The sequence below is a fragment of the Lepisosteus oculatus genome, chromosome 5 (assembly GCF_040954835.1).
Source record: "Lepisosteus oculatus isolate fLepOcu1 chromosome 5, fLepOcu1.hap2, whole genome shotgun sequence".
Taxonomy (NCBI): domain Eukaryota; kingdom Metazoa; phylum Chordata; class Actinopteri; order Semionotiformes; family Lepisosteidae; genus Lepisosteus; species Lepisosteus oculatus.
In genome coordinates this window covers 59,331,955-59,351,806 of record NC_090700.1, presented here as the reverse complement: position 1 = coordinate 59,351,806, position 19,852 = coordinate 59,331,955, and the positions used below count along the sequence as shown (strand labels likewise).

At 42.2% G+C, this 19,852-nt stretch overlaps 2 protein-coding genes across 3 annotated transcripts in view; one reads left to right on the top strand and one right to left on the bottom strand.

Annotated features, from left to right (window-relative positions):
• The first annotated feature begins 15 nt into the window (after nucleotides 1-15).
• On the top strand, nucleotides 16-8,403 carry cyp11a1.2 (cytochrome P450 family 11 subfamily A member 1, tandem duplicate 2). The gene is made up of 9 exons (XM_069190742.1): nucleotides 16-1,621; nucleotides 3,187-3,342; nucleotides 4,044-4,243; nucleotides 5,025-5,228; nucleotides 5,569-5,729; nucleotides 5,950-6,116; nucleotides 6,956-7,034; nucleotides 7,500-7,691; nucleotides 8,043-8,403. The coding sequence occupies exons 1-9, from the start codon at nucleotides 1,338-1,340 to the stop codon at nucleotides 8,163-8,165; spliced, it is 1,566 nt and encodes a 521-aa protein (XP_069046843.1). The 5' UTR covers nucleotides 16-1,337; the 3' UTR covers nucleotides 8,166-8,403.
• A 669-nt stretch (nucleotides 8,404-9,072) lies between these two features.
• ccdc33 (coiled-coil domain containing 33) overlaps nucleotides 9,073-19,852 on the bottom strand; it is a 99,110-nt gene continuing 88,330 nt past the window's right edge. The window contains exons 17-24 of one of the 2 annotated variants that reach the window (XM_069190740.1): nucleotides 15,381-15,576; nucleotides 14,405-14,493; nucleotides 13,629-13,760; nucleotides 13,132-13,216; nucleotides 12,386-12,516; nucleotides 11,700-11,789; nucleotides 10,119-10,235; nucleotides 9,073-9,253 (exon numbers count right to left, since the gene is read on the bottom strand). In XM_069190740.1, the coding sequence (XP_069046841.1) occupies nucleotides 9,191-9,253; nucleotides 10,119-10,235; nucleotides 11,700-11,789; nucleotides 12,386-12,516; nucleotides 13,132-13,216; nucleotides 13,629-13,760; nucleotides 14,405-14,493; nucleotides 15,381-15,576 (903 nt within the window). In that variant the 3' untranslated portion in view covers nucleotides 9,073-9,190. Of the gene's footprint in view, nucleotides 9,254-10,118; nucleotides 10,236-11,699; nucleotides 11,790-12,385; nucleotides 12,546-13,131; nucleotides 13,217-13,628; nucleotides 13,761-14,404; nucleotides 14,494-15,380; nucleotides 15,577-19,852 lie in introns of those variants that run through there. The other variant, XM_069190741.1, reaches the window with a different exon arrangement.

Genomic DNA, 19,852 nt, shown 5'->3' with positions numbered 1-19,852 from the left:
ACATTGCTACAAAACTGTCTCAAACTCTGCATTTGAAGAGCTTAATTCAAATTGTGTGCAAATGTTTAGGCACCCCTGGTTATATTGTGCTTCAATGAATATCAGAAGATGACACAACATCTACAGGGTACAAAGTTAAACACAAGATCTTTCTGTAAATTGTCATGCAAAATTACTGTTTATTTGCAGATGTTAACAGATTGGGGAAAAAAAAAGTGAATATGGCATGCGAAAAAATTTGGGCAACTTTCCTGTTGATTCATTACTACTTTTTTCATTTGTGTTTTTCAAAAGCCCCAAACTGACTTTAGGCTTTACGTGAAGTCATGTGAAGACGGTGTTCAGCAAATACTCTGAGGTTGTGATTGTTGTTCTGGCTTCTTTCAACAACAGTGGGTTTCTCTAAGCAGCTGTCCGAGGACTTTAAACATATAGTTCACTCTTACAAAGCAGGAGAAGCCTATGAAGACCATTGAATGCTTCCAGCTTGCAATTTCAACTGTCAGAAACATCATTAAGAAATGGAAGTTAAAGGGAGAAGACCTAAGAATATGTCTGAGCTAGAAGAGTTCTGCAAGGAAGAGTTGGGGAAAAAAATCCAAAAGCAAGAACAGAACACTCTAATCTGGCTGCAGGATATGTTTGGAAGCTGCGATTTCTGCCAATGGAGGTGTTACTAAGAACTGGTTGTACTTAGGGAGCCCAAACGTTTGCATGTGCCAAGTTCACAGAGGTCGTGTCAACTTCTTTTTTACTTTGAGATTCAGTGAAATGCAACTTGACTGGGAGTGTCTAGTTTTCCCACACAACGGTGTGGAGTCTACTGTATCCCACTTGAGCTATAAGTATAATTATTTAACTGTGATTAATACTTAAAACTTCTAACCGGGCTCTGCAGCGTACCTTTAAAGAAGTGAATGTTTGACTACCTACAAATAATTGTGATAACGGTTTCAATTGTCCACTCAGGTTGGAACAAAACCCAGAAGTTACGAAGGCCCTCTAGGAGCAGAATATGAGATCTCCTGGTCTAATGATATTTACCTCTTAAACCCTTATCATACTTGTGCAGTTGTTTAGAAAGACAACGTGGTTCATCTTCAAGGATTGCTCTGATCTGTGTATTGCCCGTCAGTACAGCAATTGGTGATATTTAACCCTAAAGAGACAAAGTTACTCCAGGACCATTCTGATTAGAATAAGAGGAATAGAAGGGGTTAAATCCTAAATATTTGACTGTCTTTGGAAGGCCTTGAAGCTTGAACCGTGAGGGCAGTATATAAACAGCCCACTTCTATTGAGCCATAGTAGTCCCAGTAATAAGAAGATAGAGCCTGATGATGATGGTGAAGCCCTGCTGGCACTGTGCAGTTTCACCCAGCCTTGCTGTCATCAGAGCTGCAGGTGCACCTTTTTACAGAAGGTGCTACAGTGCCAGTATGGCCATATCTACACAGCCCACCTCTCCAGAGCTGCACAAGAAAGTCAAACCCTTTAGTGAGATTCCTGGAAACTGGAAGAATGGATTGGTTAACTTGTACAACTTCTGGAAGTTAGATGGATTTAAGAACATTCACGGAATTATGCTTGACAATTTTAACACATTTGGACCTATTTACAGGTAAGTGGCATTTCTATTTTGAAACAAAATTTCGTATTCATTTGTATTGATTCTGTAAGAAGTAAGAACTCTATATATCGAGTGCTGAAGGGTAGTTGATTTTAAGAGAAAAAGTAAAAAAAAAAACCCCACTGTAATGAGTTACAGCACTGTACTTCAACATCTAGTACAAGTCCCATCTTGCAATGTAATAAACAGCTACTCATCACGTCCCTGATGAGGTGTTGCAATGCTCTCTCTTAGTTATGCAAAGATCAGCCTGACGCACAGAATCTTGTTTCACATTTTAGGGTTAAAAAGAGATGAACAACTGATTTGTTTTTAAATCTTACTTGAACCAGAGTTATGCATTGTAATTATAAAAAGATGTATTTTCTTAATTCTTAACTAAATTAGTTTACTCGCTTCTTAAATACTTCTTTTAAAAGCTGATTCTTTTTCTGTGGTAACATTTCCATTTCTTGATCACGTTTGAAACAGTTCTGGGTTGGGTTTCCCGAAAGCATCGTAGCGCTAAGAACATCGTGAACTCGAGTTTCAGATCGATCGTTTATTTACGAGAACCCCAATCCGTTCCAATACATTTCATTTTAAAAAATAAAAAATGCGAAGATTTATAGTTGACAAGATGATAGTCACGCACGCAGTCAATCTTGGTTTTCTTTTACGGCGTGTCAGTCATTTATTTTATTTTCTCTTAGAAAATCTGTAAAATTCGAAATTTAGAAACAATAGGTGTCCGATTTGGTGCCCATCTATACGGTTCCGCTTCATTGGTTAACTTATGATGTCATGTTTACTTCATATTCCTTTTCACAACTTTATTTCAGCCCACTGATGGACCAAAAACGACACCATATAATTAAAGTATTATTAATCGAATTGTGATGCTTTTTGCTAAGCGACTTCAGAGGCGGGGTTAACAAGTACTTTATACTCGCTCGTAAAATGACCGATTAAGAGGGGATTGGGGAATCACTCGAAAAAGTAGCACGTACGTGACGTACAAAACTTGACGTACATTATCAAGTTGCTCGTTAACCTCTACGATTAATCGTTTTCAGTAAACACCCCCCCCCCCCGTTACACAGTACACAGTTCTTACAGGGAGAAATGACCAAACCAAACAAAATGTAAAAAACTAATGTAAATTGAAGAGCTCCAAATCCTGTTATCCAGGGAAACCATGAAAAAAAATAGATCAGTGACTGTGTGGTTGTGTATGAAATATTTTTGTCTTGAAGCCAGATCAAAGGGGACTGTAAAAAAATGATATCTGTAGAGCAACACAATTCCAAATCATAGGAGTCATAGCCTGATAGTTAAAAATATTTTAAAAATGTAGGCCAGGTAAAACTGTAACCCCGATAAATGGCAGATTCTATGAGCCGGGCCAGCCCTGAAAAAGATAACTGACCTCTGAAAATATTTGCCTGATAACATTACCACTTTCCAATTATTACATGACACCTTTAGATCAGTTTTTATGTTTCAATTTGTAGATGTCTACAGTGTTGAAACTACACCTGATATTGACTCCTAATACTTTTTTTTCTTTTTTTTAGGGAGAAAATTGGTTACTATGAAAGTGTGAATATAATTAACCCAGAGGATGCTGCCATCTTGTTTAAAGCAGAGGGCCACTACCCCAAAAGACTGAAGATGGAACCTTGGACCTCATACAGAGATTACAGGAACCACAGATATGGAGTCCTGCTCAAGTAATGAGATGCCTTTTCTTCTGGCATTGTAATTCCAACACTGCTTTTTTGCTCATTACATTTCTGTGTTGCAGTCAAAACCTTGGAGGTTCAAAGTGCCCTCAAATTCTGAATGAATTTTATTTCTTCTGCAATACAGTTCGTGTCTGGTGATTAAGGGCCCAGTGCAAATGAAACTCAGCAGACTGAGGACACCTGTTTCTGCTGATTTTCATTCTAACTATGCCTTTAAAAACTGATGCTAACTGGTACTTGTAAATCATCTTAGTTCTTTTTAGTTGTTTTGCCATCTTTTTTTCTGCACTGAGGTCCTAATTCCAAACGTATCCTAGTTAGAGTACATTATGTCTCACGAGCTTGGCGATTATGAATTTGCTCTTTATTCTAACTAAAAAGCTTGTCGATAGGTTAACAGACACAGGTGGGAACGCCAATGAATCAGCTAATTCCTACAGTCCTGCCAGCTGGTCACCTTTCAGCCAACACAGGTCTTCAAAACACATACTGTATTTTAAAAGGTGAAAAACAAATTTCAAGACGGGTCTCAAATTAAAAAAAAAGTGAAACGATGAACAGTGCGGCTTATTTATTTAGAAAATGTCAAGTGCACAAGGAAAAAAAAGAAGAAAATAATTTCAAGGCAGCAAAATATACAAATAACAGCAAAGTGTGAAAAACGCTCTTTTCTTTTTCTTTCTCAGGGACGGGGAAGACTGGCGCTCCCATCGAGTGATCCTCAACAAAGAGGTGATCGCCCCCCAGGTGCTGGGGAATTTCGTGCCCTTGCTGGACGAGGTCGGCCAGGACTTCGTGGCCCGGGTTCACAAAAAGATTGAGAGAAGCAGCACGGGCCAGTGGACAGTGGACCTCTCCCACGAGCTCTTCAAATTCGCCCTGGAATGTGAGGCTCTGAGGAATTATTGTACTGTAGCTTCGTTAGTGGGGGCCATTTATCTTGGTGTGTGGGCATGTGGGCCGGACAGAAAGAGACAAGTAAAGGCATATGCCATGCTGCACCGTGAGAAGTTTCCATGAAACTGTTCTCTTTTTTAGCATGGAATAAACCTTTACTTGTCCCTTTGCAGCCTGTGCATGCTGATGCAGCTACCCACCTGAACTACTGACAGAAAGAGTATGTCAGAGGTGCACAGGAATACGAATTAGGAATCTGTGTTTACCAACAAATCCAGAAATTGGTCTATACTGTCTCTTGATGTGTTACTGTAACATTTGACATTAATGCAGTTATAGCTGCACAAGCCCACAAAACAGTAAGTTATGTTCCCAGCACTCCCTATTATCCCAGATTTTCATACTGTACTTCCTAAAAGTACACATTTGATCACTTTGACAGAGGGATGGGAAGGTCTGATACTCTAGTCAGGATCAGAAAGCACTCAATCAGAACAAGATTATCAACACCCGAGGAAGTAATTGATATGTGAGATCATATATAGTGACATGGAACATGCCTAATATTTACTGTAGGACCATACTTCACAAATTCAACTAAAAATGGAAAGGGTGTATAGCCTCTCCACTTGTTGAGCTAGTGCCTCACTGATATTCCCATGATAAGGCACTCTAGTGTGTTTCCCAGGCCAGGCCTGCCTCTTCCCTCTACCGCGAGTGTCTTGCGGTGATGGCTCTCTCCCTCTCTCCCCCTCTCCCCCGTGTCCCAGCGGTGAGCTCCGTGCTGTATGGGGAACGGCTGGGGCTGCTGCACGACTACATCGACCCCGAGGCGCAGCACTTCATCGACTGCATCTCTCGCATGTTCAAGACCACCTCCCCCATGCTGTACATCCCCCCCGGCCTGCTGCGCAGACTGGGCTCCCAGGTGTGGAAAGAGCACGTGGAGGCCTGGGACGGCATCTTCGGACAAGGTCAGAGCCGGCTGAGCCGACGCCTGGTCTGGGCCGGTTTAACGAAGGACAGACCACTTCACAGGGTGCCACGCTATCCACCTGCTGAACTGATGAAAACATATAAGGCTTCTCTTCACGTTTAACCATATCTGAACTCCCTAGCATTGTTTAAACTAACAAAAATATACACACTTCATGCAATATGCATTAACTGGGATCGTATTGGTGTAAGAAGCTGGAGCATAATTCAAAATGACACTAGCAGTACAAGTCCTATTGCTATAGCTATGTGAATGCAAGGACAAAAGTTTCAATGGAATAACAGCCAAAACCTGACCCTTTATCTTGACCCCTCCAGCTGACCGCTGTATTCAGAATATCTACAGACAGCTGCGTCTGGCTCCCACCAACGACGGGAAGTACCCTGGAGTGCTGGCCAGTCTGCTGATGCTGGACAAGCTGTCCATCGAAGACATCAAGGCCAGCGTGACGGAGCTGATGGCGGGAGGGGTGGACACGGTAGCACCTTTGTTTACAGCACATTGTCCACACCCGACGGTCTCAGGCCTCGCGTACGCATTGTGAGGCAATCTTGTGGGGCTAAAATCAGTTACTGCAGCACATCTCCCCCTGCTTTGTACGGAAAATTTAACAGATGGTGAAATGATTTCTTTAGTTCAAATACTTAAAGACCATTCCATCAGATGTTAGTTTTCTTGTCGACTGTGCTGTGTTTCAGACGTCTATCACCCTGCTGTGGACCTTGTATGAGCTGGCCAGGCACCCTGGGCTGCAGGAGGAGCTGCGGGCAGAGATACAGGCCGCAAGGGCTTCTTCTGACGGAGACATAACCCAAGTGTTAAAGGCGGTGCCTTTGGTCAAAGGAGCTTTGAAGGAGACGTTGAGGTATAACAGACAGGAATGCAGCTTGTCTGAGAACCATGTTAAGGAAACAGCAGGACTGTAGCAGCTGGATGAGAGAAACGAAAATTAATAATAATAATAATAATAATAATAATAATAATAATAATAATAATAATAATAATAATAATAATAATTGCTTACACTTATATAGCGCTTTTCTGGACACTCCACTCAAAGCGCTTTACAGGTAATGGGGGATCCCCTCCATCACCACCAGTGTGCAGCCCCCTGGATGATGCGACGGCAGCCATAGTGCGCCAGAACGCTCCCCACACACCAGCTCTCAGTGGGGAGGAGAGCAGAGTGATGGAGCCAATTCATAGATGAGGATTATTAGGAGGCCATGATTGGTAAGGGCCAATTGGAAATTTGGCCAGGACACCGGGGTTACACCCCTACTTTTTTCGAGAAGTGCCCTGGGATTTTTTATGACCACAGAGAGTCAGGACCTCGGTTTTACATCTCATCCGAAGGAACGCGCCTGTTTACAGTATTGTGTCCCTGTCACTATACTGGGGCATTAGGACCCACATGGACTGCAGGGTGAGCGCCCCCTGCTGGCCCCACTAACACCTCTTCCAGCAGCAACCTTTGAAAATTGTGAGGGAAGTGCAGTGGAGAAAATTTCTGATCTACTTGCTGACTTTTAAGTTTCATCAGTTTTTGATTCTCTATGCTTTATTCATGATACCAAGTATCAAGCTTTTTTTTATCAGGTTAAATAGACAAAATCACTTCATACATCCTTTAGGCGTTAAATTACGTATATTGACATAAAGAATGACAGAAGAGAGGCTGACCTAGTGCACTCTCTCTCCCAGGCTGCATCCCGTTGCTGTGAGTTTGCAAAGATACATTACCAAAGACATTGTGATCCAGAACTACCACATCCCGTCGGGGGTAAGAAACAGTCTCCGTCGCATCCCTCCGTTTTCTGAAAGCAGGGTGCTGTGCTCCTGGTGTGATCCATCGTGTTTGGCCGCTGACTTGTTCACAACGAGACCACAGTCCAGTCCAGTGCATGACTAGGATTCTGCCTGACTGAAAACTTGCTATCGCTAAAGCTTATACTGGGTACGTGAACTAACATATAAGGCTAATCTTTAGTTTGAAAACATTAAAAAAGACCCAGCTCACTTCGATTAGAAAGCATGACGATTCAAATAAATTGATATCACATGCTTTTGAAACCATTTCTTTCAAAATAGTTTTGTGGAAAGTGGCTACCCATTTCCTTTGGTATTCAAAGCGCTGTCTCCCTGAAATTGTGCTCTCTTGTACAGTATTAGTGCATAGTCATGTTGTTTGAAAATGAAACCCCATGCTGACATGAGAACTGCACTGAGCCCTGGTTGTTCTGTCCAGACACTGGTCCAGCTGGGGCTCTACGCTATGGGCCGCAGCCCCCACGTTTTCCCCCGGCCAGAGCAGTACCAGCCCTCCCGCTGGCTGAGGGGGGAGCACAGCTACTTCCGGAGTCTGGGTTTTGGGTTCGGGCCACGTCAGTGTTTAGGCCGCAGGATTGCCGAGACGGAGATGCAGCTGTTCCTCATACACGTGAGTCTCGGCTCCATCCTTAACTTGACTTGAATGAGGTAGTGCAGGAAATCACTTTTACCACTACAAGGAGTCCAGTTGCATGACTTGTTGCCCAGCTCTGTATCCCACCCCTATCAAGGTGGTTATGTTTAACTGGAAGATTCTGCCTCAAATGAAATTAGCCTTGCATGCATTAGATCCAGTGGCACCTTAGACAGTTAATTGAGGCAAAAAGCAGGCGATCAATTATGTTTGCACACAAGTTAAAGGAAATGCACTTATTTTTCAGAGCTCTGCGAGGCAGCTTTGCTGTCAGTTTAGACTCACACTTTACAGCTGTTAACTGGTTTCTGTCTCCTGTTATTGTAGATGCTTGAGAACTTTAAAATTGAAAAACAAAGGCAAGTGGATATCAGGAGCACCTTTGAGCTGATCCTGTTGCCTGAGAAGCCCATCGTTTTAACCCTGAGACCTCTACAGCAGAGAAAGTAATGAAGAATGAGGAGCTCCAAGTTCATTCTCCACAAACCTGTCCGCCCAGTTACAGTAAATAACACAAGGGAAACGATTTTGGGTCATTGTGGTGCTCAGTAAAACATACAACACAGCTGCTTTGGAGCAGTAAATCAAACTCCTGCTACAGGACAACACCAGCCATTCATGGTGTGATATTGTGTTGCTAGTATTGTACATGATCTACAATATTTTATTAAAAAAGACCTGCCTTTGAGGAAGATACTTGAAAGAAATGGAATATGCTTTAAGATTTGTTGCCTCAATAAGTTTTCATCTTCCCAGATATAAAGGAATCAAGTGGCCTGAATTGTTTAAGAATCTGTAAAATGTTTTTTCTTAGCTGTGTGTGGGGAGAGGGAAGACAGACCATGCAGACTGTACCTTCTTATTATACTCAGTAATTATTGCCAATTTCTTCATAACCCATTCCATTGAAATATTTTAGGCAGCAGGTCCTCAAAGACCTTGCAGAATGTGTTACAGACCACAAAGTACCAAAACTGCTTTGAGCTGTCCTTGTATGGTACACTGACCCTGAGTTGACTAACATTTTAACTCAAACAGTGGACAAGCAGATGTGAAGCTGCAATGCCAGAATACTTCAGGTGGGGAGCTGCGTCAGCATGCATAGTCTGCAAAGGCACAAGTAATAGATTTATTCCATGCTGAAAAGAGAAGAGAGAAAAACACAAAGTTTTGGCTGTGAACCCGAAAACACAGCCGAAAAGACACCTGAAGAAGGCTTCACAGCTGAAACGTTGTGTTTTTCTCTCTTCTCTTTTCAGCATGGAGTAAACCTATTACTTGTTCCCATGTCAGAATACTGTATGGGAGTGTGAGTAAAACAGTATACTTTTCATTGATACTTGAATAATTAAGTCAATTGAAAAACAAATCCTAGATTTTTATTGAACGTAGGCAGAAATATGAATTTTTGTGTGGGGTTTGGGAAGTAAAAATAAAGATCTCAAAGGCGTCAGCTCAGGGGTTTTGAGGAATGGCTACGTCAGGGGGTCCAGCTTCCTGTGTCTGCTGGGGTTTGGCAAGGAGGTAGAGCCATGCTTCTGCAAAGAGAAACAGAGGGCACCTTCAGTACTGTAAAGAGAGTATAGCAATGGACATGAATTCAGGTTTGTCATGTTCATGATAAAGTGTACTAGTAGATGAAACAGAAGAATATGGATGGTTCACTTTGAACCATCAAAATCTCTCCCTTTTCCACCAGTCTACACTGTGATTCTTAACTAAGGTTCTTCTTTCTCTTCATTCCTGTTATACGCTATTTCAATATTTTAAGAGGTTATACGAACTTGTATTAATTTAAAGAAGAACTTTTATCTTCATCATTATAGGATGTCATGCCAGTCATTCACTTTTGGTCTTGAACCAGTGCCCCACTGGGCTTGAACCCATTAGAGCCACAGAACTAGACAGCAGGGTCTCTGCTGTTGCCCCATGTTGGCACCGCCAACTGAAAACTGAACAGCAGGACTTTTCCACCCTTCAGGTTTCAGGTTTTCTCCCAAGAACAAGCTGTCCAGGTTAACGAGTATCTCTTTGTTGTGCCTTAGAGACAACTGGTGCGTGTGTTTGATAGTATAAATTCTGTCATCCTATCTAGGCTGTCATCTTTCTGGTCAGATTCAGAAGTTCTGCCAACCTCACCAGGAATAAGTGGTTCACTAATGATGAACGGACTAAGTTAGGCTTAATATCAGCGTTTGGAAAACTTGTTTAAATTTGGAAATAAATAGTTACCTGAAATCCATTTTTTTCCCTTAAACTGCATGTTCTAACTGCATTTTAAGCAGACGTATGGTCAGACAATCCCTCACAAAGCCCCTTTCTAAAGACTGAGGACACCTGAGGTCAACAAGACGGAAAAGGCAGGGAGCACAAGTGCAGCAGGAGCAGAGGGCCGGGGCTGACCAGGGGGAAGTCGTGCAGGATCATGGTGGACGTGCGAGCGAAGCCGTGGTCGTGCTCACTCAGGCGGGTCAGCAGGTCCTGCTTTTCTCGGCCCCACCGCCGTGCGTTCTCCTCCAGCTTCGAGAGACACAAGCGTCAGAGAGGACAGCTCTAACCTGACCAATAACACTTCCTGTCCAGGAGGGGGGCAGGAAGAGAGAGACACAAGCGTCAGAGAGGACAGCTCTAACCTGACCATTAACACTTCCTGTCCAGGAGGGGGGCAGGAAGAGAGAGACACAAGCGTCAGAGAGGACAGCTCTAACCTGACCATTAACACTTCCTGTCCAGGAGGGGGGCAGGAAGAGAGAGACACAAGCGTCAGAGAGGACAGCTCTAACCTGACCATTAACACTTCCTGTCCAGGAGGGGGGCAGGAAGAGAGAGACACAAGCGTCAGAGAGGACAGCTCTAACCTGACCAATAACACTTCCTGTCCAGGAGGGGGGCAGGAAGAGAGAGACACAAGCGTCAGAGAGGACAGCTCTAACCTGACCATTATCACTTCCTGTCCAGGAGGGGGGCAGGAAGAGAGAGACACAAGCGTCAGAAAGGACAGCTCTAACCTGACCATTATCACTTCCTGTCCAGGAGGGGGGCAGGAAGAGAGAGACACAAGTGTCAGAGAGGACAGCTCTAACCTGACCATTAACACTTCCTGTCCAGGAGGGGGGCAGGAAGAGAGAGACACAAGCGTCAGAGAGGACAGCTCTAACCTGACCAATAACACTTCCTGTCCAGGAGGGGGGCAGGAAGAGAGAGACACAAGCGTCAGAGAGGACAGCTCTAACCTGACCATTAACACTTCCTGTCCAGGAGGGGGGCAGGAAGAGAGAGACACAAGTGTCAGAGAGGACAGCTCTAACCTGACCATTAACACTTCCTGTCCAGGAGGGGGGCAGGAAGAGAGAGACACAAGCGTCAGAGAGGACAGCTCTAACCTGACCATTAACACTTCCTGTCCAGGAGGGGGGCAGGAAGAGAGAGACACAAGCGTCAGAGAGGACAGCTCTAACCTGACCATTAACACTTCCTGTCCAGGAGGGGGGCAGGAAGAGAGAGACACAAGCGTCAGAGAGGACAGCTCTAACCTGACCATTAACACTTCCTGTCCAGGAGGGGGGCAGGAAGAGAGAGACACAAGCGTCAGAGAGGACAGCTCTAACCTGACCATTAACACTTCCTGTCCAGGAGGGGGGCAGGAAGAGAGAGACACAAGCGTCAGAGAGGACAGCTCTAACCTGACCATTAACACTTCCTGTCCAGGAGGGGGGCAGGAAGAGAGAGACACAAGCGTCAGAGAGGACAGCTCTAACCTGACCATTAACACTTCCTGTCCAGGAAGGGGGCAGGAAGAGAGAGACACAATCAGATAGAGGCTTCAGTAGCCGGCACATTTGCTTTTAACTTTTAATACCATTTCTATGAGGCATAACATTTTAAAGTATGTGATACTTCAAGATAAACGTCTTTCTGAATCCAATAATAGATTATTATTATTACTAGTTATAATAAAGCACATTCATTAACGATGAGGCCTACCTGGCTCTCCAGCACTTGTATGCGGGCCTGAGCTTTTTCCAGGCGGGTCAGCAAACTCAACTTCTCATTGTCTGGGAATGGGTCCTGTGTCTGGATACAGGTGTCAAGTCAGATCAATTGAAAAAGAGATGTAACTATTTGAAGGTCTAGAATAAGAGATACAGTATATTGATAAAAGCTAAAAGGATGGCTTGTACAGTGTGGGCATTTCCTTTGTAGCATGGATTCCTTGCAAGGGTATTTGATGTTTTCACTGCTTGCAGCAATTTTTCAAATAAATCTACTCTCAACTATCAGATGCTGAAGACAAGAAGCTCTGCATTTTTAGTTGATCATGAGTGGCACCTGGAATGCAGCTGTTCTTGACAGCTTATAATATTTACATTGGCAATATCGAGAAACACGTCCAGGACATTTTAGCAAAAGGCTTTATCTGATGTGTACATGCCAAACAAAATTAAAATCCACAAAAGAATGGCAACTGATACAGTGTATAAACAGAACAAAGAATGCAAAATAAAATGTGATTTTACAAATCCAGTTGTACACTGTACTTTTTAGAAGCATGGTATGTATTGTTGTTTATGTAGACAGGAGTCAGAAAATACTTCACCACAACTACAGTATTGAGACCAACGAGTAAATGAGCTGCAGTTCTCAGCCTGTCCATGGGACACCTGTACCACCTGTGCTGGCTGCTGTATCACGAGGGGTCCAGTCTGGTAGCGCAGTTTCTCCAGCTCCCCTCTGAGACGTGTGTTCTCTGCAGCCAGAGCAGACTCCATCTCTTTCCTCCTGTTGTCATCAACTGCTCCTTCTCTCAAGTAAAAAGAAGAATTGACAGTACTAAAAGAGCTTTAAATCAAGTAGGTTCAATAGACTTTACCCCACTTCAGTCCCAAACGCAACTGAGCATTTTTAAAGATTTCTCCCAGTTGATAGTTCCCCATTTCACAAATCCCAGCCATGATTTCACTGACCTTTCTGTTTGCATCTTTTTATAGGGATTTCAGGGCTCCAACTCCCCCAAAAATATTTCCTTTAACCTGGATCACCCCTCCAATGATATATAAACCTCTCCATTCATGACCGATTTCTCTTCCCCAGTTCTTCCTTTGTTTGGAAACTTTTTCTCACCTGTTCTGTGCTATGTTCCCCTGTGCTTTATATCCCTGCTTCCTCTCTCTCCCTCACAGTTGAAGAAGGCTCAGCTTTTTTTCTAGTTTTTGTGTGCGATTTAATGCTCACTTAAACTTTTTTTAAGTTTCTTAACAATCTTGATGTATCACAAAGTCCATGGGCAGGTGAACTGGTGTTTATCTAGTAATATTCTGGAGAGGAGGATATTTTGAAAATAGAAGGACTTTCTGGGGTGTTTTCCTTAATTCGTTTTCTGTTTAGATATCCTGTTTGTAAGTTTTATGAGCCCCACCTGATTGTTTAGTCATAGTGTTCCCTCGATCTCTTTTCTTCTCTTTCAGTTTACTGTCCAAAACCTTTTCCATTTTTTCTATCACCTGCAGCAAAGAAACATGACTTGATTTCCTATTTGCAGAGAAGGAAACATTGAGATATCTAACAAAATCTTTTTTTTTCTCTTCTGAACCATATTCCAAAATGGTTTGTAGAGCTTGACTAAGTGAGTATAAAAATAAATCATTTAAAGGAAGACTTTTTGCTGGAATTAGATTATATTTTTATAAGCATGAAGGAACCTCTCAAACCTGGGATTTCTCCCATGAATTAGTGTTCCACTGAACTGTAATATCAGTTAAGTTTTGTAGGAAACATATTGGTAGGAAACCTTCCACCACAGGTCATTGTGTGAGCTCTGGCCATATGACCATCTTACAAATGAGCAATGGAAGCACTCAGCTGGCCCAGTTTCCTGCCATGTCCAGTGTGGAGTGGAAATACAGAGAACTATACCTTCTCCTGCTGCCGCACTGTGGCCTCCAGGCTGTTCATCTTAGCCACCCGGGCCTGGTACTTCTGCAGTACAGCCTGCTGCTGCTGGTGGGCTCTCTGCAGTCTCAGCAGCTCCTTCTCAGAGTCATTCTTCTGTGAAGACAAAATCTGGACACTCTACCCATGACCTCAACACAACAATGCTGCAAATAGGTACGGTGTCATCTTTACAGAAGGCTCTAACTGAGGCCTTTGTAATGCAATCATTAAAGAATGATTGGGCTCTTTTGGAGGAATGGATTCTAATAAAGGCCAGGGATTAAATGAAATGATTATCCTCAGCTGACTGCAATAGCAGACATGAGTGCATACTAAAACATAACCCCCAAATTCAGCACATCCTCCAGAGGAAGACCAGAAGAGAGGCTGAGGACAGTGCTGTAGGGAAGTACAGGCTGATTTCTGAAATGGCAGAGATATTTTAAACCTGTTTATTATACATGGTGAGAACGTTACAAATGCTGTTAGCACAAACAGTTCCTTGATGCTCAAATAAGAACTACTGTTTTACAAAATCTGTCAGAATTTACGAAGGTGAAAGGAATGTATGGGATACCTCATAACAGTGTGGCAGAAAACAAAACCACAACTGCATTAAACGGAACTGGGCATGCATTAATATAAACCCACTTCTAATTATAATTTGAGAAGAACATTTCTGAGTTCTGTCCCGTGACTCACATGTAAAACTGAGTTTACAGTCAGTCTGTAATTCTTAAGTAGTGGGGGGTGCTTACTCTTATCAACTCATTCTGTAGCTGTTGGATTTTGTCCTTGAGGGTTGTTACTTCAGCTGTCTCACTTGCCAGCTTGAATTTTAGTGATGCTGCAATAAAGTACAAGGTAAGACGTACTGAGATAACTGAGGGACACTTCTAAAATGATATGCAATCACCATTAGGAAAAATGCTGGACATACTGTACATTCTACATAGACAGGGCTGGGATATTTTAATTTACATAGTGTCCACTTGGACCTATCCCTAATCATACAATTTCAATTGCTACTTTAATCAAAGAAACTACTGTCTGTTAGCCAAAGTACAGTACATCTTGCAATCAATATCCACCTGGAAGCATTTACATTTAAAGAATTTATGAACACACTTGTCACCACAGCCTGCTTCCCTGCAATGTTGGATTGCAAGCTCACATGAGACAGAAACAAAACTCCAGGATAAAACCGTGGTGTTCTACCGTTCAGAAGGCCATTAAATCCAATCACTTTGAGAGATGCTGATTTTGTAATAGAGAAAGAAAACTTCTACAGATTCATTAAAACTTCCAGAAATAAAAAATATATTTCTCACAAAATAAATTAACCAAGCAATCTTTGAGCTCTTTGATGAACACATTCTGGTAGAAGTCCTTTCGGCAAAGGGCTGCTTTTCGAGGTCAGGTTCTGTCCTTCAGGAGATAAGAGATTCATTGCAGCACTGCTTATCATACCCCACTCCGACCAAAATGAGCTGCCTTATCTGAAGGTGGCACAAACAGCAGTGCATTCGCAACCGGCATGCATTAGCAGTGGGTATGTTTCTATCTGAAGCTCTTCTTTTCTAACAAGTAAATGTAAAAAAATAAATAAGACATCTTTACAGTTTAACATTCAAACAGAACTTCTGGCTCAGCTAGAAAGTTAGGGAGCCATCAAGAACAACCTCCAGACTTGGGTGAAATCAGATCGAGGTCAGCATGATGGGAAGAAGGTACCGAGTCGGTCAGCTATCTCAGCCTTGGTCATGACGTCGATGTCAGTGTCGTCCAGCAGGGTCCGGCCCAGGTCCTGGTGCAGACTCAGCTCACTGCGCAGCTGGCTGTTGTCCGACTCCAGGCCTCCCACCTTCTTCCGGAGGGCAATGATGTCTTCTGCCATCTTCCGCATGGCTGTGCGGTAGTTCTCCACCTCCTGGCGAACACAGGATTGTACCCGTCAGCTCCCAGCGGAGGCTTTCCATTTTTCCAAAGTGGTTAGTTGAGAAAAAAGAAACACCAACTTAAAATGTCCATAAACTATTAGACAAACACCATTACTTGACCCAACACCCTTTACACTGCCCTGAACTAGTTGAATTAAAAGAGGTGTGTATAGTAGGTTACAGAAATGACTGGGAGCTTTCTAGCTTTCTAGCTTTCTGTGAAGGCATCGGTCATACCAATGACATTAAAAACAACAATTAATACTTGATAATAAACTTAGATTTACTTTAAAGTACAAGTATGGGTGTTTTAATGGCAGTCATATTTTCACACAGAGCCTGACTGTGCAGTACGTTCACAGTGAAGCTCTGGTATTTTATAGCTATTAGCACGCTGCTATATTTTTATTTTGCCTTGCATGTCTGAGCCGTAATTGGTGAGTGTGTTGAGCTGTTCATGCTGACATGGACCAGAATGGTTTTTACCAAAACAGGCTAGATGGGCTAAAAGCCCTCCCCTCATTTGTAACCTTCTCCCATGTTCTTATGGGCCTGGGTGAAAAGGCTTCCCTGTTGCATTGTTCTTTAGTGCATTCTGCCATGTTGCACAGTTTATTAGTGGCGATCTCACGAACAGCTAAGGCCCTGAATCAGACTTGGCCTTGCAGGAAGACATCTTTTGAGTCAAGGTCAGTTTGACAAAATACACATTTAGCAACATCTCTCACAGTCTGTGAACTCTCTCAACGGCTGGGTGTGACAGTGGGAAACCTCACGTAAGAGTCTTTTCCACAGCTGGAGCAGCTGCAGCCTTGAAGCCTCTCTAGGTTGTAGAATAGAGAAAACCCTCCCTGCCAGAACAGAGGCCTTCAACCGGGCCTTGAGGTGATATATGGAGAACGATGACTTTTTTTTACTTCAGGAGATAAGAGATTCATTGCAACTCTGCTTCTGCTACACCACAGTATAAACACCCCAGCAGAGTAACACAGCTCCCCAGCTTACCATGTACCGTGACATAAACTGCCCAACAAGTTTAATAACATGTCCTGGATCTTCTTTTAGCACTAGCAACAGGAATATCTGTAGGGTAAAAGATCTTCATTACGCCTAAGGTACAATGACCTTAACGCGGGTTATATGTTTTGTTAGGTTTAATTGATCTTGATTGTCAGGGGATCCTTGTTCTTCCAGCTCTTCAAAAACCTTCAGCGTTTCACCGGGCAACTGAAAAACAGCCTCTCCATCCCTATGCTGTAGAATACCACTTATTTCAGAGCCTTCTTCCTCATTTCTAGTTTTGTGCTGAGCAAACGTTTGCTTTGTGCACGGCATAGTAGTAGGCATTTAGCTGAAATGTAACTAATAAACTTTACAGACAGGTATCTAATTTCAGGTTCTTCTTGAAGTTCAAGCACTCAATTTCTAGTTTCAAATTTTTCTACATTGGTAACTAATGATAATATGGACATCTTACAGCATGGTTAAACATAAACAGTATTATTTAAATATTAAAAACCCTTGTGGATTTTTGTATTTTTATTGCAATTTAAGCAACCATTAAGAATAAATAAATGAGTCTGTAAATTCCAAACTGCTGGCATACTATATTGCATTATTCATGTTTTATATTTTTAATTGACCTATAATATAGAAGTATTCATGTAAGACTGAAACACAGTTCTTATAACAATTTCAAACAAGACTGGCAATGTGGTGCAAGAAGGTTCTGACTAAATCTTTTACAGAAGTCAAATGTTGTGGTGCCAGTTTTATTTAAGGAGAGCGACAGATAAGAATAAAAGTTTTAAAACATGAAACACTGAAATTCAGAAAGTCCAAGCACTTCACTGAGTTCTCCATGGAACAAGACCACATTTTATTTCAGGTCTCCACCACAAGGTGACACCATAGCTCGTATTGCAAAGAGGTGTCACGTCTGGCCTTTTGAAACCAGGGGAAAAGCATCATCCCTAAAGTATGCCTGTGACAAAGCACTGCAGGATTAAAAGGCTCGCTTTGGTCTAGGCAGTATTTGTCAGAGAAATTTGTCACACTGATCAATCCCTGTATTATTAATATTCATTTCTCCTCATCTCCTCTCATCGGTTTTGCAGAAGAATAATTAGTCCAGGAAGAAGTTACGGCAGAGGTAGATTCTGTTTAATACAGTACTCAAGGAATCCCTTAAATCGATTAGCTTTGGCCGGGTGTACAATGTAATCACCACACGACACTGGGACACTAAGAAAGCAGATAACCGCTCTGTTGCGCCTCTGGGTATCCTCATAAACTGGGGTGATACGGGGATTTGTGATAGTGAGTGTTGTTCGCCTTTCAAAATCTGATTCACAAAGAGCTCTAAAGCTGCCCTCTGAAAGCAACCATATAATACACCAGGGTATTGTCAAATAACCTTGGACTGGAGGTGTGTGCTGTTATGATTTACGCTATGTGAATTGAATTTAAAAAGGTTTAGGAAAACAACCTTCCTGTCAGTGGCGCGGACATCAAAAGTAACTTTACCATAAAAGAATCACTTAGTTTCTTCCTGCTCAGATGATTGTGTTTTTACATATAAAGAAATCACCTGAGCATTCTAGGGTTACTGTCATTTATATATAGCATGGGAAACACATGTTTTTCTCACAGTGTAAAATCATAATATACTGTTTAAGTAAAGAGCTCAAAGAAGAGGCTTTTTATTTCTACACAGTAATTTTTAATTCAATTCTGAACTGCAGAATTAAAATCAAATGATATGGATACAGACCAAGAAAATGATACATTTCATACAAAAAAGGAAGCTGTAAATTAGCGCCATAAATACACAGTACAGAAGGTTATCAAAGTCAGTGTCTGGAGAGGTCTGGAGTAAGACTGGAGATGGCCAGCGATTTAAAGGGATTAACACCGGATGGAAGCAAAGCACTATTCATCGACAAAAGTAGATAAGAATACAGTACTGCAGAGCATTGATCTTCACACTGCTCTACATAACATATGCCTTTGTACTCCCTTGTATGTTGTGTAGCAACAAGCAGGCTTTGTGTAGCATTGTGTCAGTGGACCAGCAACCCTTATCAGGTTGGAGAACCTACTATCTTTACTTGTAACATGCAAAGCTCTTAGTGAGGCAGGTGGACAGGACCAGTCATTTGGAGGTTCTGATTCAGCCCACAAGGGTAGGGCAGCCCCCGAGTGACTCCATAGGAAATTGGGTGCCTAATTGAAATGCAGTTGAAGCTTGACAATTAAGACTGCAGATGAGATAGAAGACTGAGTCTCAGCTGCAGAAAGGAAAGAGGCAGGAGTGAGGAAATTTCTGCTGAGACCAAGGAAATCTCAGTCATCTGAGCCAAAAACCAGGCTTCAGGTCTGAATGTTGTGAATTTTAATACAGAGAGCAGTAACTGCTTTTACTGGCACTCCAAGACACATCCAAACACAGATGGCAAGTGGCTTTAATGAGAGCACACTGCTGTGAGTACAAGTTTTTGTGTGATGGGGGAGTGTGGGGTGTGTGAAAGTATCTTTTTCTGTTTTGTCACAATTCAATTCACAGAGCTCCATTAAAAGTGCAATAAATTCTGTTGATTCCAATGCTCATGTACAGTATGCTTAAATACCTATCAATATGAAATGCACCTTATCCAGAATACCTTTGCTGTCTGTGCACATCAGAAGCCCGTGTTTTCCCTTTCTACCAATTTACTGATTTTTTTATATAATTGTGAATTTATCACAACATGTTTTTGTCAGTAGTAACCAAATATGCTGTAGAAGAGAAACAAATCACCACAACAGCAAAATCAGAAAACACTACACTGGCCACCAGCCTCTCCAAAATCAAACACAGAAGTAGTTTCTTCAGACATTAGTATCTGTATCCCACAGATTTCACTATGGAATAAGAAGAGAAACTTTTCATAAGTAGATACACCACCAATTACAACAAAATGTGGGCACATTTGTGAGAAACTTTCCAAAATGTTTTGACAGTTCAGTTAGATTAATGAAATGCCTGGCTGTTTGGATGCTACTTAACCTACAAAAGCTGGGCTAATGAAGAAAGCAATGGCATATCGTCATTTATATACTGTATCTCTGTTTTATGATTTACATCTCATGAGACTTTCAAGTTTAATGTCAAAGAATTGTCAAAAGCTTTCATTTATTTTAGTTCTAGTGCTCGTTCTTCTATCAGATTGGTTACAAAGAGGAAATTACTTGTGGCATTTCCAGCACGTTCTAATCCCCTCAGTG

What these genes read in the sequence shown, in the direction of transcription:
- cyp11a1.2 (XM_069190742.1), top strand. Translation starts at nt 1,338, where the DNA reads ATGATGATGGTGAAGCCCTGCTGGCACTGTGCAGTTTCACCCAGCCTT. An exon ending in CTTCAAATTCGCCCTGGAAT is followed by an intron (nt 4,244 to 5,024) that starts GTGAGGCTCTGA and finishes CCCGTGTCCCAG; the next exon opens with CGGTGAGCTCCGTGCTGTAT. An exon ending in GGACGGCATCTTCGGACAAG is followed by an intron (nt 5,229 to 5,568) that starts GTCAGAGCCGGC and finishes TGACCCCTCCAG; the next exon opens with CTGACCGCTGTATTCAGAAT.